Genomic DNA, 17,683 nt, shown 5'->3' with positions numbered 1-17,683 from the left:
ATGACTGAGGTTTATCTTTGTCCCTCTATGTCAGGGTATTTTTAATTGTATACCAGAACTGAAATGTGTTTCTATATGGTTTCAATAGCAGCTGTACATCATTTCTTTACCATTTTAAATATATTAAGCTAATATACAAACTTTTGTGGGCTACAGTACAGTGATGCGATACCAGTATTTAACAAAGGATTAATCTCATCCACATGTTCTGCGTAAGTCTGTGGTAAAGGGATCCAAGGGGTGTGTGGACTCTCAGGAGTAAGTAGCTGTGGAATATGTTAATCTATTTAAGTAAATGGAAGGAAGCAACAGCATCAGGCCAGCCAGTACATTTTCTCTGCTTGTTTGGACCATATCCCTGAAATATATATGTAGGGATATAAATATATACATACATACATCATAGCGCTGTGTCCATATTCATGTGTAATGGTACAACGTACCAGAAATAGTTGTTAAAGGCGCTTTGCCTAAGGCTGATGAGACTCTCTCCAAGATACTGAGGCAATGTGCTGTCAGATGGGAATTATTAGGCTTGTGTGTGTCTGGTGGGGAAATAAAGGGAGCATTGTAATGCTGCCTCAGTGCCATCCTTCCTCCAAGAGTAGTCTGGTAAAATGGACCACAGTTTCACTTTTCCAAGGAAATCTCCCTGTATCTAGTGTGGTCTGTGGCATGAGCCCAGACCTTTTCGTAACAGATTGTGAAGGTCTAGGTTTTAGCTGTCCCCTATAGAGATGCAGATGAACAGGAGGAACTGTTTTGGAATCTGTTGTATGCAATTCAACGAGTTCGTAGGTATTTATGTTATGGTACTGAATGCATATTTTCTATCAGGTGTTTTTTATGTGTTTGGGGTTTTTGAAACATATTTTAAAAGCATTTATGTTTTCTTTATAGCAATCTGCAGACATTCCTGTGGGGATGGATTTTGCTCTAGACCAAACATGTGCACATGCCCAAATGGTCAGATAGCCCCCTCCTGTGGTTCAAAATCAAGTAAGTATTTCTTCTGTGTCTTTGATATTGCTCTTTTGAGTCTGTGAAGCTACTAAGGTATGTAAGATAGTTCAGTGGTCAATATTTAAGACAAATAACCTCTGAGTCACCAGACGTACTTTTACCACAGGAAAGAAGGCATAGCCTCCTATGATGAAACCGAAGAATGACTCAGAGACTAGCTATTAGGGACACTCTTTTTTGCCAAATTAAAACCAAATTAGTTTTATTGGAAGCTATATTCATTTGCCAGTTTGTAACACTAATTCCAGTCTTCCTTGCTTTCTGGAAAATGCCTTACCTCTATTCAATGCTAGACGTGCACACATATACAGCACAAAAGTAATTATAGGGAGATGACTGTTGACAGTTGGCTGAATTTGACTTGCTTTGTAGTTCTGCTTTCATTTTGGGGGTTACTAAGCCGGCCACTATGCTGTATTTTACATACATAGGCCTACAAGTATTACAGCATTTCCTTGCCAGGCTCAGTACATATCTTCTGAATCTAATATTGCTGACCTTATTCAGGTGATACTTCTGTAGGTGCTAGAGGTACAGAACTAGTCCAAGTTTTTAAGTTTTCATCAGAAAAAAACAGATGCTTTGGAAATGAAACTTTTCAAAGAGATGACTTTTCCTAGAAATGTTTGGATTTCGGGTTTTCAAGGAAGGTTCCCCAGATCCAGAAAAAAAAAAAAAAGTAAAATTAAATTCATTCAATGAACCAGATAGCTCAATGGCTAATCATGGGTAGAGTATCTGATACGAAGTAGGATTTTGCTTGGGATAGTACCTCAGTTCGTATCTGAAATGCCAGCTGTAATCTCCACTGAATTCTCATTTAAGTGTGGTGCTTGTCTCTTAGAATGTAGAAGATTTTGATTTTTATATAAAATGTGAAGTTTCTGGGAAGAATTTTTGGGGAAACTGGTTCCCACAAATGCTCATAACTATCTGAACAACATATTAACTGCAGTCAGTGAGGGGTGCACTCAGCTGAGGTCTGTGATATTATGCAAAATGGTCATCCTTTTAATTCTGAATATCTTTTCAGACTCAATGTGTGGTCTGCTTTGCCCCTGTATTTTTTACCTTGCCATTTTTTTGCTTTCCTAGTTGATAAGAGTTTTCCCACATAACTGACCACTTCAGCTTGTGGCTTTAGCATCCTTTTCATGCAATAACAGTGGAAAAACAATAACAACTGTGGAATGTAATGGAATGGCATGTACTAAAATGGTAAATATTGTTCTTTGTAGTTCAACCCCTTTCTCAGGCTCCTGTGATGTCTGTTAGGGAGAGGCCAGCATGAGGAGGGGATGGAGCTATGGAGCTCCCAGAGAGTACTGGAAGGAGGAAGGGTGCAAAATGCTGCACAAATGTGTGTGTTGTTGCGTTCTTGCCTCGGTTTGCAGCTACTGTTTTACCAGGTGCATACGCCTTAATCCTGTAAGCCAGCAAAGGAAAGTATGACCTTCTCCCAAGTCCCCTTCAGGGTACAGAAGGAGAGAGATATCCCTACATCTGTTACATGTTTTGGCACCTTTGTAGAAGGCAGGAAAGAGTGGGCCTTAGTATTACCTCATTTTTTTCTTAGGCCACACTGAAGTATTTTATGAGTCAAGACTTAAAAGAAAAATAGAGTATGAGTAAAGTTACAGTTCTTCTTGTGGTTCTTTTTCTGAAATATTCGACCATTGATCTCCATAGTTTTAGCCTTCATTGAAGTTGCACAGATAAATGGGTGCAGAAGGACTTTACTACAGTTTTTAATCAAGCAGCTTCTAAAGCCTATATGACATAGCTATTTTGGTTGTTGACAATTACTTCTCCTGGGTATGAATATTCTACTAATCATAAGCTTTAATCAGTGCTGACATTATTTTCCTTACATTGCTACATACGTTTGCCCACTTTTAAATGTTGCTTTTCTGTATACAAGTATTAACACTTTACAAATAGACTTAGCAGTTGGCTTAAAAAAGATGTTGTTTATACCTTGTTTAATCAGTGCAGTAATTTAAGATACACTTTGTGTGTGTGGTCACATCACCTTTATTAAAACAAACCAATTCTAAAAGCAGAAGCATCTTGAGTTGTTGTAGAGAGAAAAGACTCCACTGCCTCTGTGCACTCTTGTGTAATAATGTTTATGACCCAGCACCTCATTAGGACTTACAGAACATACACTTTCTGTAAGTCGTTTGCTCTGTTGGCACTGTAGACAAAATCCATGAATACGTATTTACACAATAGACCACAATGACTTAGATCTGCTATTAGGAAACAAAGTCAACATAAACATAAAAAATACTGTTTGACATCAAAGGGTTACTGTCAACTCCCATTGGTAACAGTTAACATTTTGTCAGAATATGCATTCGTGGAACCTAATTTTAATTATACATTTTAACAAATGAGAAAAGCCTCTTATTAAAATAATAATAAAAAAAATCAAAAGTAGATGATACAAGTTTGTCACATTCAAAATACAAATAACAAATATGAGGGAAAATACCATGATTTCTCAGGATTAAATGTATGGCTTCTGATATATGAGATGTGTCTGAGTCGTCTTTTGGATATTTTAAGCTACGTGTGCCTTTAGTACTTAAGGAATCAGTAGTGGGCACAGGTTTTATAGCATGTACAGCCATAGGCAGAAACCAAATTCACAGTGGCTCTTATAGACTGGTTGTCTGCCGGAATCAAATAATTAATGCAGATTGGAAAGCAAAACAAAGCCTTCAAGTCTGATTCTTACACAGGTTACTTGTTGGGACTTTTCTGGTTACGAGTCAGCTTTAGGAATCTGATTCGTGGTTGAAAAGATCAACCAGTGGTTTTCTCAGCAGGGATTTTCGTGACATCAATGAACTTGCTGGCTGAGTAGTGGTTATTTCTGTGTAATTAGTGAATTTTTGGGTATACTTACAGTAGGCTTGGAGATAAGATTGCCACGTGTGGAGGCATCCCCCCGCTGGCTCTGATGTGTGGGTGGCTCTGACGTTGCAGGTGCATGTGTGGGGAGATGTCCTATACCCTGTGTTGGCGCCAGCTCCGTGGTGGCTGCTCCGCTGCTACCTCCCAAACCACCCCGGGCCGTGACTGCTTCGGCCTTGTCTGTTCCTGCTGCAGCCGTGCCCCTGTTTGTGCTGCAGACATATCCTGTGATCCTGCCATGTTGTTGGAGTTGCTGCTCTGCCCCCGTGGGAGCAGGGCAGGGTGAGTGAGGAGGAGGAGGAGGGTCTCTCCTTCAGCATCAGGCACCCCCCGCTGCCCCCAGGGTTATGGCTCAGGTGTGTCTCTGAGCTCAGCCACTGGTTTTGTTTCCAACCTGTTTTAGTCAGAATGGCTTGGGCTGGCCTAACCAGGGAAGGCGTTTGCTGATGGGGCTGTCTTTGAAGGAAGGGAGCTGTGGCAGAGGCAGCGGGAGCTGTGGTGGCTGCTGGGGGTGGCAGCTGGCGGGGACAAGTGTCTGAGCCTCCCCGGCAGGCTGGTTACGCCGCCTGAGTGCAAAATGGGGCCTGCTCCACTCCCCTTGCTAGCAGCTTCAGAGGCACCAGCTGAGGACTGCGGTCTTCCTCAGAGACTGCATGCTGGGGCGGGGGGGGAGGCTGGAGCCTGGGGCCTTGGCTTCGTGCCCCGGGATCCCACTCCTCGAGGTGGTGTGGGAGATGTCTGTTCAACGGCAGCAAAACCTGGAGCTCAGCCCCTTTCCTTGTATTCTGCTGCTGTCAGAGATGGTAAAAGGTCTTGAATTTTAAATGTTTCCAGAGTTTTCAAGGCTGTCACAGGTTTTCTCGGCACCCCGTGCAGCGCTGCAGGCCCGCATCCCGTCCTGGCGCTAGCTGCCATCCCTCTCCTGAGTCAGTCATTCGACAGAGAAAGCACGCTGAGCATCTGGGATGCGATGAGACTGTCATTCCTTGTTTACAGCTCCTGGCAGGCAAAGCCCTGCGTCATGCACGGCCGGGGTTGGGAGTGTTTCCTTGGCAGTGGCACAGAGAGATGAGAGGCGGCCTCTCCTCCCGGTGCCCGCTGGCCGGCCCTGTGGAGCGCCCTCGGCCTGAGGTGCTGGGCGAGCGGCTCCGCTGGCTTTCCCACCTGAGGATGGCAGACCCTCACGCCTCACGTTTTTTAGTTTGGGATGGCAGAGTAGATGGCGTGTGCGTGTTACCTTTCGGCTGCTTGGTGAGCTCCCGAATGTTTCGTGAGCGGTTGTGGTGTGATAGCGCTCTTGGTGTGATGAAGTCTTTACTCAGTTTTGCTGAGAATTTATTAAGAAAGTCAGGAACTGTTATGCTTAAGCATGCAGCTTGTTGTTTCACTTCGATAAACAATGCAGACGTTGCCCCCACACAAAGCGTGTGTGGATGGGTTTGGTCTCGCTGGCTTTTTTGCAGGTTTATAAAGCTATGTTCCTGCAGTTACTCCTGTTTTGACTTCAGAAGTTTCCAGTGCAGACAAATTGGACCAGAAAGAGAACAATAATTGATTAAAAGCAATAATTTATTAATGTTGTTAACATTTCCTGTGCATGCCGAGATAAGGCAAAGCTATATGCGTTGATTTACCAGCCTTATGGTAATTCCTGTGCTTTTTCCTTGAGTCTCTGTCAGCGTGATACCTTGGAACAGGTTATTTCATTTACCGGAATATCTCCACTGACATTAATGAAATTGTTGATATAGCTGAGAAAAGAGACTCTGGACCTGCATTAATATGCTACTTTTCAAAAATGCGATCTTAAAATCATCGTCTGAGCTCCAGACAGCCTTCACATGAGTTTCTATAAACTTTTGGAAGGGTAATATTTCAGAATAGTCTGTGTGATTTTGGAAATACTATTTTCAGCATTGCCTCAAAAGAGGGCAGAAAATAAATAATTAGTTTACTGACTGTATGTTGCTGATTTTCCTGCATGGTAATAAGGAAGAAAGCTCACTGATTTGAATGGCTCCTTTTAATAAAGATGACTGGGTGTCCCAGCAGTCTCCCATAATGATTTTAGTTTAAAAAGGAGGAAGAAATATTTTACCTTGGAAAAGTTCCTTTAAGAAGCAGTAAGACAAATTATGGAAACTTTGTGTGTGTGTTATGTGTAAAACCACTCCTTATCCCAAAATGGGGAAATATACTTACTTTTACTTGAACAAATAATATGAAAATCATCACATAAGCTACTGTTAACCTTTTTATCTCGAATGTAGTTCAAACTATTTAAATGGCTTTGGTCTTCATGTGGGAATGGAAATTAGCTCTTGGCATAGCTTGCTCTAATTGAAATCAGTTTGTGGTTTTTAAGTTCCTTCCCTGCTTGACAGATGATATCATTTCCTATGCTTTTTGTAATCCCCTCTGTTTTTCTAAGATTGTATAAAGCTAAGTTGAACTACACATTTTAAAGTAACTATACACCTTTTTCTGACCTACTTAGGACATTGTCCAAAAATCTTCACCAGATATTCACTCTGTATTTGCAGACAATTTTACTTTTTGTTGAGGAATGTTAGTACATTTTTGTTGCCTGAAGTACTGAAGTACATCCAAAGTAGAACAAAGATGTATCGTAACTATTAGACACATAAGAAATGTAAGATGCAGTTTTTACTTTTATAATTGAAGAATTAAGAGTACCAGTGTTTTAAATGCTAGATTCTTTTAAATCTTTTCTCCAATTGCATGTTTAACTTCTGTTCTATGGATTCATATTGCTGTAGAAGGCAATACAGTTAAAATTATTATTTCTACTTGAAAATAAAAATAAAATTCCATTCACATACTTCTGAACTGTAAAAAGCCAAATGATGCTTAAGGGCTTTGTGCAACAGGAAAAATTCAGTGGTTGGCATGGCACCTGTTAGCAACAGGCTCTGGCGGGACATGCAATTTCTGTTTTTCAGTCCTGAGCGTTTCAGACAGCGTGGTGTAGGTATTCAGTGCTCCATCACAATCTACTGAAATGCTGATCTGACCGTAATCCTATCTGGGGAGGAGCCTTTCATGTGGTTCCTGTTAAGAGGGGAACCATTTCCCGGCTGCTTACTGGAGTGCCTGCCCCAGTTCACAGCTGTGTCGGACAGCGGGACCTGTAAGGAGGACTTCACTTTGTCGGGAGGCCTGCCCGCTTCTCTATGCCTGACGAAGAGCCTGACGTGCTCTAAGTTGTTCCTAACCTCCAGTTAAAAAATGTATTTGTCCTTATTACCAGAAAAATGCAGCACAGACTTTTATGATTTACTGGCACGGGACTTAAGCTCCATGTTAATCACTATAAATGGTGGGGCTGTGGCTGAGGAGAGTGTGCTGCTGCTCCCCTGCCTCCGCTCCTTGCGGGGGAAGGTTGCTGGCTCTGGGGAAATGCTGTCTGTGAGCTCCGCAGCCCCCAAGCCCAGCAGCCGGCAGCAGCTTTACCTGGAGATGGGGTGAGCCCACAGACGGCATACAGAAAGAAATCGCTCTGTTATTTTTCCTTTTCATGCAAGAAGTCCTACCTGGACAGATCAGCTTCTGGTATTGCGTGTGTTGGCAGAACTGGGCTGTCTTCGGGAGCTTCCTTATATGCTTCCCCTTATTAGTTCCCTCCCCCATTGCCCAGATGATAAGACTCTCTTTCTTCTTGGTGTGGTATCCGCTGGAAGTTTAGTGCTTTTCCCTTATTGATGGCCTTTTCTCATCATCGCAAACTAGAAGACAAATTCTGTGGATTTATGCTCATATGACTTCAGTGAGTAAGGGTGGTATTAAATTCTTGCACCGTGTGCTATGTTCCTTAGGAACTGTACACCAATATTGTTTTCTGTACTGCCATTTTAAGTATCTGTCCTAAAATATGCATCCTTGGTTTCTAATCCTGGCTTCTAGTTCATAGACTTAATCCCTAAAAAAAAAAGTCCCTTAGCAGACAGTTAAGTGTTTCTGACTGGTTTGATTTAACTGAGGAAAATCTTTTTTCCTTTCAAGTACAACACTGTAACATCCGGTGCATGAATGGAGGTAGCTGCAGTGATGACCATTGCCTCTGTCAGAAGGGATATACAGGAACACACTGTGGACAGCGTAAGTACACTTTTATTAATGTAGACACTGTGTACAGTTAAGTAATTCTGGGATGTGTGGATTGGGCACCCTTCAGCACTGAATTTCAGCTGATGTTGAGCTTGGTTTTGATCAGGTACAGTGGAATTTTACAGGAAAACACATGACTTTGTAATGAATGCCGAGTGAATTCTTTCTGATCGGGACTATTAAAATAAACATCATGTGAATTCATAATAATTGGATATAACTTGATCCTGTAGTTCTCACACTACTGTAATTCCCATTGACCTCCAGGGCTTTCCACTCACTAGAGCAATAGGCTCTACATTTAGAATTTACATGGGATTCAGTTTTCATCTTATAGACAAAATTAAGCCTTTTAATACAAAGCCTTGTTTTAATTTCAGGGGTTTGCTTCAGACTTAGCTAGTATGCTTTAGGAATTTTGCTCATTTTGATGTTGTCTTATTAGAGTTGATCGATGTATTTTTGATTTCCTCAATCAATCCTGAGCCAGCAGCATTCCTGGATCTGCTCCTTGAAATATCTCCCAAACTGACTCTGGTGGTCTCTTGCTCTTCTTGGCTGGAATGCTGTGAAGAAACTCAAATAAGGATGTAGACACTGCTTTTAACCAAGGCTGTCATGTTGCTATCTAGAGTTGCTATCTATTGGTCTGACAGAGAAAATGTGTTTAGCTCATTTAATGAAAACCTTTTGTGCTCTGTCAAAATCAATGGCACACTTTACGTGAACTTCAGTGGGACCAGGAATTTACCCTAATAATCTGGAAGAGGATCACATGGTGAAAGGATTAAGAATTATATTTCTGCCTTCTCTGTGAAATATCAAGTGGATAAAAGAGGATAAATGGAAACCTTCTTTTTACTGAAGTGAACGTGAAATGGAACAAAGAATAACATTACTCAATGAGTATCAAATTGTATTCAAAAGCCCTTTTTTCATGTGAATGTTGTATTTTCTGATTATTTTTAAGAGCAACTGCTTTTGGAGTTTATTATGAGGAAAATTGGGTTCTGAATCTAGTGACAGCATCGTACAAGGGAAGAATATCTTGGATTAACTTAGTCAAAATAGATACTGATTACATTTTGCTATCCTAGCTGATAGCATGAATTATTTAACATCAGCAAACAGCCTTTTAATACTGGATTGTTTTTCTATTATGGTAGAGGTACAAATACGTTTTTAAATTTGCTTCTGAATAGGGAAAAATTTGAAGGATTTAGAGGTGAAATTTTCTTCTGCACCTTCTATCTGCAATCTCTACTATTTCAGCATTTCTTTGTTGAAAGTTTGAAAGAGATGTTATTTTGAAGTTATGGAATTGTCTAGCCATCCCAAAGAGAAAGGCTCTGAGAGGTCAGAAAAGCTGTGATTGTTACTGTGTTCATCTTTTCAAGGGAGCATAATATCAATTCACGATACTAATGAGGGCAGGAAATAGGAAAAGATCGTAAGTAGATTCTGGAAAATAAAGTATCCTGTCCTGTTATGTTTACCGTTTTTTACCAGTTTACCTGAGCTGTAATGTCTTTCTGGAAATAGCTCAATTAAGATTACTTTTGCCTTCCCTCTGATACAGCTGTCTGTGAAAATGGATGTCTAAATGGAGGGAGATGCGTGGCTCCGAACCGATGTGCTTGCACATACGGCTTTACTGGACCCCAGTGTGAAAGAGGTATGTGCCCTAAAACAGTGGAAAAAAATTGATGTGCCAACTTGCTTAATAGTAACTTAAAAATACTTAAATAGTAATATGAAATAAAATATTTAAATAGTATTTTATTGCTGCCTATGAATAAGGTAAAATAGAATTAACGTTCTTGTAGAATGCAATGAAGCTTTACTGAAAGGAAAACTCCAGTCTAAGAAAATTGTGGAGATATTAGTTATGGAATAACACAAATTAAAATGGTAACCACTTTCCTAAATGGCATTTTTAATGAGAAAGAAAACTTTAGCATTGATTTAAAAACAAATGTTCAATCTTATCTTCTTTTGTGATTTTTTTTTATATATTACAAGTATTGATTGGTATGATTTTAATGGTTAGTTCTTCAGTTCACGGTGGGTTTACCAAGTGTCGTTTTCTTTTCCTGGGGCAAAAATCCCCATTTATTTACTCTAACAGTAGGGTTGTCGAGCCATTACCTGTTCTAATCTGTAGTTGAATTGATTGGATTTGTTTTTTAGTGTCAAGACTGAAAATAAATTTTAAGTAGCATTTTTAGCAATACGTGAGCTTCATAAGGATAGAGGCCAGGATGAACCACACGTGCAACTGATTAAGGCCTTTCTTTTGTTTACTTTTTTGCTATGAAAACACTCCAATGGAAGAGGTGGCAAATAAAAAATATTGATAAGTGTTTTTACTCAAACTTCAGTTTCTAAGTCATCAGAAAAGCTCTTGGTATCTCTGATACATTTGAAGCAGCATCTTGCCTCTGTCTTTGGCATGTTTTGTTTTGGCAGAGTTTATTCAATTCTTCTTTCCATTTTGTACAGATTTATTATTATCAATTTTAGCTTTTTATTTGTGTATCCATAGTGATAATCACAGCTGTTTCCAGATGAAAACACAGCTATACCAACTGTCTTATTTGGCGTATAGATTTTTTTGGGGGGTTATTAAACCAATTTAATGGTTCATTTGAGAGAGAGAGAGTGAACGATATTTAGGTATAATCCTTCTGTCGAATTTTGTAATACTAAAAATAAAACATTTTCATTTGTTAGAGCTATCAATGGACCTGTTTAGTTGGAAATTCATACATAATACTCATACAGCAGGTTGCATTACATATCTATGAACCTGGGACAGAATAGACATTAATAACCTGATTTTGGGCTTGCATGTAGGGGATGTGCTTAGCACACAAAATTTCTGTCAGTGAGTGTGTCAGATGATGACCGCTGTCAGTGCTGCACCTGGAGTAATGGTTGGCTTTTTCATGTGGGCAGCATAGGCAGGTGATGCAGAACAACAAATCTGAGGGGACCAAAGCTTTTCGTTCTGTGCTAGAGCAGATGGTGGGATGAAGCAGGTATTTCCTGCACTCCCTACAGCAGATAAAATTGCTGTGTTGGCATTGTGTGAAGTCTTGCCAGTTGTCCACTCAGATGTTGTAAAAGTAGTTCAAACTGATGGTGAAGTTTTTCTGAAGAGTGAAAAGTAGCTCTGTTCTGAATCTTGGGATCTCATTGCTGGAGAGGAGTAAGAGGAATGGAAAATCAGGTTAAAAATCCTAAGTTTGAAGAGAATAAAGGCTTTATAGGTAAAGAACGTACTGAATATTACTGCAAAGGCTTTGAATTTCAAGCAATGACTGCTTGTTCTCCATGGGTGAAGGGTTTGAGCCTTCAGTCCAGTGAGGAGGTGTAAAGTGCAAGTTCAGAAGAAGATTGTTCAATGCTGCTTTTATGTTGCCTGATCTGGGACCAGTTTGACTCCACCTCATTAGGGCAAGTTTCAAGGCTGAAGCCTGCTAACAGCTTCAGTCCTGTCCCTCAGGGCTCCTGCCTTGTGTCGGGTGGAGTGAGAAAGTGGTGACACAGAGCCATTCGAGCCAAATCATGCCGTCATGAAATCCCATGCATGTTACTGAGCACAACTGAGGTGGAAATCTGTAACTTATATGCCTCGTCCATAGGCAGTTTTTACTTAGAACATGTGTTTGATTCTATAGTTATCAATAAAAGAGAAAATAGACATTAATGAGCTGTGGTGTTTCTGGCTGATGCTCACTGCAGTATTGAGGCCAAATGATAGTCATAGCTTCCTAGAAAACCTCTGAAATTTGGCTTCTTTCTCAGAGATTTCCTGCAGCCTCTCTACCTAGCTGAGCTAATATGTTCCCCTCCTCTAAAAAGGGTGTGGTGGTTTTTGGTCCCAGAATCACATTATGCCATCAGAAAAACTTCTTCTGAAGATAACTTTTCAAGTATAAGCTAATGTTAGTCTTAGTCAGAATAACTTGCATTGTTCAGCACATGCACCTGTGTGATCATTAGGGAGTTGTCTGGCTGCATATGATTTTACACATCTGTCAGCTAAGTAAGAGGTCCATATTTTGAATCTAGCTTTGGAAAGTTATGTGGATTTGTGACACTCCCTGGTGGGCTTCTGATGTATATGTGGATGGATGTTATCCAGTAAATTGACAAGATTCATGCCTTGTAGAGTACAACTGTGTCCTTATTAGAAAGAAAAAGGGGGGGGGGGGGGGGGGGAGGAAAAAACCCCAACAAAACAAACCCAAAGCATCTTTATGCATGGGGGGGGTGGAAAGAAATTACTCAAGAGAAATAGTCTCTTAAACTATCCCATTTCTGGGGGAAGCAGGAGAGGCAGATTGTTTTGAAAACACCATTTCTGGATATAAATGTAACGTGAAGTGATACGGTTTTGTGGCATGCACATTCTCCATCTGTTTGGCTGTGGTTTGACTTCTAGGTTATGCCATGCCACAAGCTAACAGTGATGTAAGTAATTTACTGCTGCGTATCACGCAGTGCTTTTCTGTACAAGCATCGACTAATAGTAACAGTCACAGAGTGTTTGTGGCACGTATGTCACAGACCAAAGAATATTCCAGTCTTTGCTGCGTATGTCGTAGCTTAGAACTGTCTTGAATAAAACAATGTCGAGGCAACCAAATTCTTGGGGGTTATTCCAATAATCTGATATGGAAAACAATTAAAATGTTGCAGGTGGTCGAGCAAAGGTAGAGCCAGTTTCTTACATCCAGAGGCAAGTTGTGTAGTTCTGTCTCTACTGTTTTAAGTAGTTTTCCCATACATTTGGTCCATATTTGTAATACAAATTAGCCTGATTGGTATTACCTCAGTAAATGCTGACCATATGATTGCTAATGAAGATCTACAAGACTTCTGTGTAGGTCAGTAGCTTCAAATACATGCACAATGAAAGGGCTTTATCTGGTGAAAGACCTGCTGCTTTCACAGTGCAGCAGACTCCGTCAAATTTGTGACATGAGTATTTTTATGTATTCAGTCATTCTTCAAGAGGGTAGCAGCTGGCCTTGGACAGTTTTGGCACAAAAATTACTTTTTGTGTGTCTTAGAAGTGTTAATGATGGTATAAAACACTATAGACATGAGCAAAAGGAATTTTTAGATTCACTAATGTCAATGGAGTTCCTCTTCATGTTCTGGGAGCGTGTACCATGTCACTGGTGAGATATGCTTCGTCAGAACTGGATTGATAACTGTAGCACAGTCGAAAGTGGTGCACATGTATCATTAGCTCCTCAGCTGTTGTGTATGGTGTTCGGCACCTTTCCGGACCGGGGGAAGCCTCCTGGGCATCCTGTCAAGTATATGCAGGTGTGTCATAAGTACAGACCTGGCTTTTCTGTGGGATAATGTTCATCAGAAGGTGAACTTGACATAAGCTAAACACTAAAAGTGTAGTGGAGTTGGAAATGCTTCCTACAGCAATTTAAGACGCATTTAAAATACATAGTCCAGAAAGGAAAATATTTCATGGATATTGGCTCAGTTAAAATTTGACCTTCAAGGATTCTTTCTGGAAGGTGCTGAGTTCTCCGGCTGCGATCCAGTGATGGGCTTTGACATGTATTTAAATGCCAACCTGAGATGTCAACATGCTTAAAATTACGCAAGCGCTTAAGGGCCTTGTTGTATTTTGGCCCAAGCTTTCAGAGTCAGTTAAGATCTGAGAGGTGCACTCAGCTTTTAGCATATCATTTAGCCATATTGTTAATGAAAAGAAATCACAGGTAGCAGAAAATGAAGATGCAAGCAGAGCAAAATTTCTTCTACTGGGTAAAAACTGGATGCCATCTTTACACCGTTTGACTTTTAATGCTGAATCACTTGAGTGAGTTACAGATTCTGCAGTTCCTTTTAGAGTCACTGAAGAGATTGAGAGCAGAGACTTAGCTTATGTTCCCCTGAGGATGATTCAGAACATCGACAGCTCTTTTTATTGTCTGTAAAAGAGCCTAGGGGATTTAGCTGGCTATGTGAGATGCCCACGTTTGGCTCATGTGAAAACATCCCTATGTCATGCACTTTATGGAAGTCCAGAGGAAAAAGTGATGTTAGAAGCTTGGAGAGATCAGACATCCCTATCGGTTTGGTAGGACTGTGTCCTCCAAATTTGTGCATAAAAGCTTTCTTGAGTCTTTGAATCTGTTTCTCTTTGGACGTTTGGATGATTATACTTTTAAGAGGGTGAATTCTATATAATATAAAATTGTACATTGTTATTATCCTTGTATTGCAAAAATGCAATGAAATGTGCTTTTCTTTTTCTGTCTGGATCCATTTAGACGAACACAGTGGAAGCTTAGAATGCGTTACAGCCCTGTTTGTTTATTTGAATGCTTGTGACAACATCAGGGGCTCAATCCTGCCACATTTTGGAGATTTGCCACTCGCTTTACACAGGAGCAGAATTGGGCCTGATGTAGTTCAAATATTAAAAAAGTACCACGTGTGTTTTGTTTTTTTTTCTGGACTCAGAATATGAGCGAATGATTGCTTTTTCTTCAAACAGAGTCGTTTCTGTACTGCTTTCTTCACGGCAGGAATTTTTGCATAATTTTTAATTATATTTGGCCATTATTAAAAGTTCCCAGAATTAATGCCATATGTAAAAATATCTTTCCCAGAGCCTCTCTATGAAAGTGCAGCCGCTGAAAGTGATCGAGAGTAGTGTAGTGCTGTGTATATTTTTTTCTTTCTAAATATTACAACGGGTAGAAAGTTTTCACAAAGAGGACACTGCACCCCTTAGTGTGCCCCGTCTCTGGTATTTAGTCTAAACGGAAAGTAAATAACAAAGTGTAGATAGCAGTAAAAGTATGTTCCCAAAGCCTTATGTTGCATTTAAAGTAGTATTGCAGCATATGGTAGCTGGCAAACATTTGAATAAACTTGATTTCTGTAGCTGTCTTCCAAGAAACACATCTGTTGACATAGACATGTAGTTTCTGCAGCCCTGTAACATGAATGCCTGTACAGTATTATAGCAGCAAACTAAAGGATGGCTAAGCTTGAAGGCCTGGAATAAGGATTCCTGCACACCATTTTCCCCCTGAAAAATTATGAAAAATGGCTTCAGGCTGAAGATAAATACATTCAGTCACAAGTGATGTTTTACTGTCTTTAAAATAATTTTAATAGATGTTGCCACCCTTGATGTCTTTCAGTTTTAAAACAAAAATTCACTATCAGTGTCTCGGATAATCTTTTCTGTAAGGGAGGTGGAGATAAATGGACGAGGAGTTTTTTAATTTTTAAAATTGAGGCTGCAGCTTAATGGTGGAGAAGTCAGCCTCTGCAGAATAACTGTGTGTGATTTAAGATGGTTTATAATACTTAGCAATGCAATCAATAGATCTCTGGATCAGAACTCAGTACTAAGCTCAGTCTGTTACTTAATGCCAAAAAGCATTTTTAGAATCTTGTGTATGTGAAGGCTTTGGTCCATTGTTCTGCTCCTTGCAAATACACCCTATAACCAGTCCTATGTCGCTTGCTCTACGCTTTGTGCATCTCAAAATATCACATGGCAAGTTTTAAAATGTTTCTTCAGATATATGCTTAAAGCTTAATCAAGATCCATAAATGATTCAGTACATATGGGCTTAGGTCTCTTGTGAGATGTGAGGGCTCCAACTTTTGTACATGAAGCTGAACATTTACATTTTGTTCCAAATTGAGTTTTGATTTCAGTCAAACAAATCCAAATCCAAAGTTTTCATTCAACTACTTGGCAGCCCTTTCTGTATTTCCATGCCTTCTTGATTGGCTGCTAAGGGCACTGACCTTTAGATGTGCAGTAAGGTATTATTTGGGCTTTGTTTTGTTTTGATTTGATTTTAGTTGTAGCACTGAAGATGCGTGCAAATTTAATCACAAACTGAGGCACCCATATTTTGGTATAAATTTTAATACAAATATTTGAATGAAATAGCTGCGTTGTTCTAATCTGTAAGATTTGATTCTTGCAAGTAGGACATTGAAGGGACTAACATGAGAATCACCAAGATCTTTCTCCTGGTACCGCAGACGGCTTTGTTGTTGAACCTGGCACCTACCAGGTGTGCTGGCAGCCTGCGGCACGTGTTTGCTATGCAAGAAATTCAGTTCTGCTTTCGTTGCAGACAGGGGCTGAACCTCGCGCTGGCTTTGCTCGTGCGTGGTACTTGCGATCTGCCTTGTAGTGTCTTAAGAAATGAAGAGTGGAGGCCTGTGCTTTCATCAAGAGGTTTTGTTGAAGTTATATACACAAAGAGATGTCTATGTTTGTTTGGTTATGGGATGTTACATTAATACAGATATGACTTTTATATACACAGTGCAGGCAGTTGAAAGATGTAACTTCCCTGAATGGCCTGCACTGCCAGATCTGTGCTCTGTGGAGCTCCAGGGGGAACTGGGAAGAATCTGTCTGATGTGTTGTATCATGAAAGTCAGAATTTTTTTTTGTGTGCAGAAAGATTGAGTCAGCTTTTATTGATTTTGGTTGTCATTGCAGCATGGTGTTGCATTTGAGGCCTTCAAAATGAGTGTCTTCAAGCCATTCTTGCCCTCTTAGTACCTTTGTAACATGCCCATTTTTCTAATTTCAGCTATCTCCCAATTCCTGGGTCACTACAAAATTTGTAGAACATAAAATAGCTGAGCACAACTAATTTCTCATGGAGCTTTGCATAGAAAAGGGGCTTTTGACATGGTGACTCCTAGAGTTGAATATGATAGAGGGAATGAGTAAATGCAGCTGAGAACTTATCTAACAGTGCCCACTTAGTCATTTATGGAGAAAAATGTTCCTTACTCTCTGGGCTGCAATATATTTTGATATAAGAAAGTACAGCTACCTGAAATCCTTTCATTTGTTACAGTGGAAACAAATGTTTTCCTTGTGAATCACCCTGAAATTTTACATGAATATTTTCCATTCATACCTTTTCTTTCTTATTAAGCTGCTAAGCTGAAAATTTTGGTTACAGTTGCAACAGAAGAGAAATCAAATATCACTATGTATGATACCTCAGTCAAGTTTGTTACGGACTTCATTTTTTCTTTGTGTGTTTGTTTTTTAAAGTCATCTAAAACTTTCATGATGGTCAGTTCTAACAAAGAAAAGAGAACCTCTTTTAAAACATCATCAATCGTACCTGATGCAATGATAAACTGACAAGGGCATTTCCAAGCAAAACAATTCTTTTATGTAGGTCAGCTGCAACATGCTAATGAAAATGCATCTTAAGCAGAGGTGCTCAAAATGGTCAGTGCAACTGTTTTGTCACATGTAAGTTTCCTTGCAACATATTTGTAACAGAGTTGATGAAATCTTTGTAAAAATCAAAGTTTTTCTAAAGTAAACTGTTACATTTAGAAGGATATCTCATATCCTATCTCAGCATAAAAGTTGCAAAAAGTTGTAGGAAATAACTACCTAAGAGCAGCTGTAAGGACAGTCACATTCACACTTCCAACTGGCCTTGAGAAGTTCACAAATAATGATGGAGTGGTTTTTATTTTTTTTTTTTCAGTGACAGCTTGTACGGTTTGGCACTCTAGAGAAATGCTGTAGGAAAAGAAAAGAGGCCTAAAT

At 39.8% G+C, this 17,683-nt stretch overlaps 1 protein-coding gene across 2 annotated transcripts in view; it reads left to right on the top strand.

The window, feature by feature from the left end:
* Positions 1-17,683, top strand: part of FBN1 (fibrillin 1) — a 156,862-nt gene that overhangs the window by 15,020 nt on the left and 124,159 nt on the right. For both annotated transcript variants that reach the window (XM_076347809.1, XM_076347810.1), the window contains exons 3-5: positions 901-999; positions 7,969-8,064; positions 9,653-9,748. In XM_076347809.1, the coding sequence (XP_076203924.1) occupies positions 901-999; positions 7,969-8,064; positions 9,653-9,748 (291 nt within the window). The remainder of the gene's footprint in view (positions 1-900; positions 1,000-7,968; positions 8,065-9,652; positions 9,749-17,683) is intronic.

This window comes from Aptenodytes patagonicus, chromosome 10 (genome assembly GCF_965638725.1).
Source record: "Aptenodytes patagonicus chromosome 10, bAptPat1.pri.cur, whole genome shotgun sequence".
NCBI classification, from domain to species: Eukaryota; Metazoa; Chordata; class Aves; order Sphenisciformes; family Spheniscidae; genus Aptenodytes; species Aptenodytes patagonicus.
This window is presented reverse-complemented; position numbering and strand designations above follow the sequence as displayed.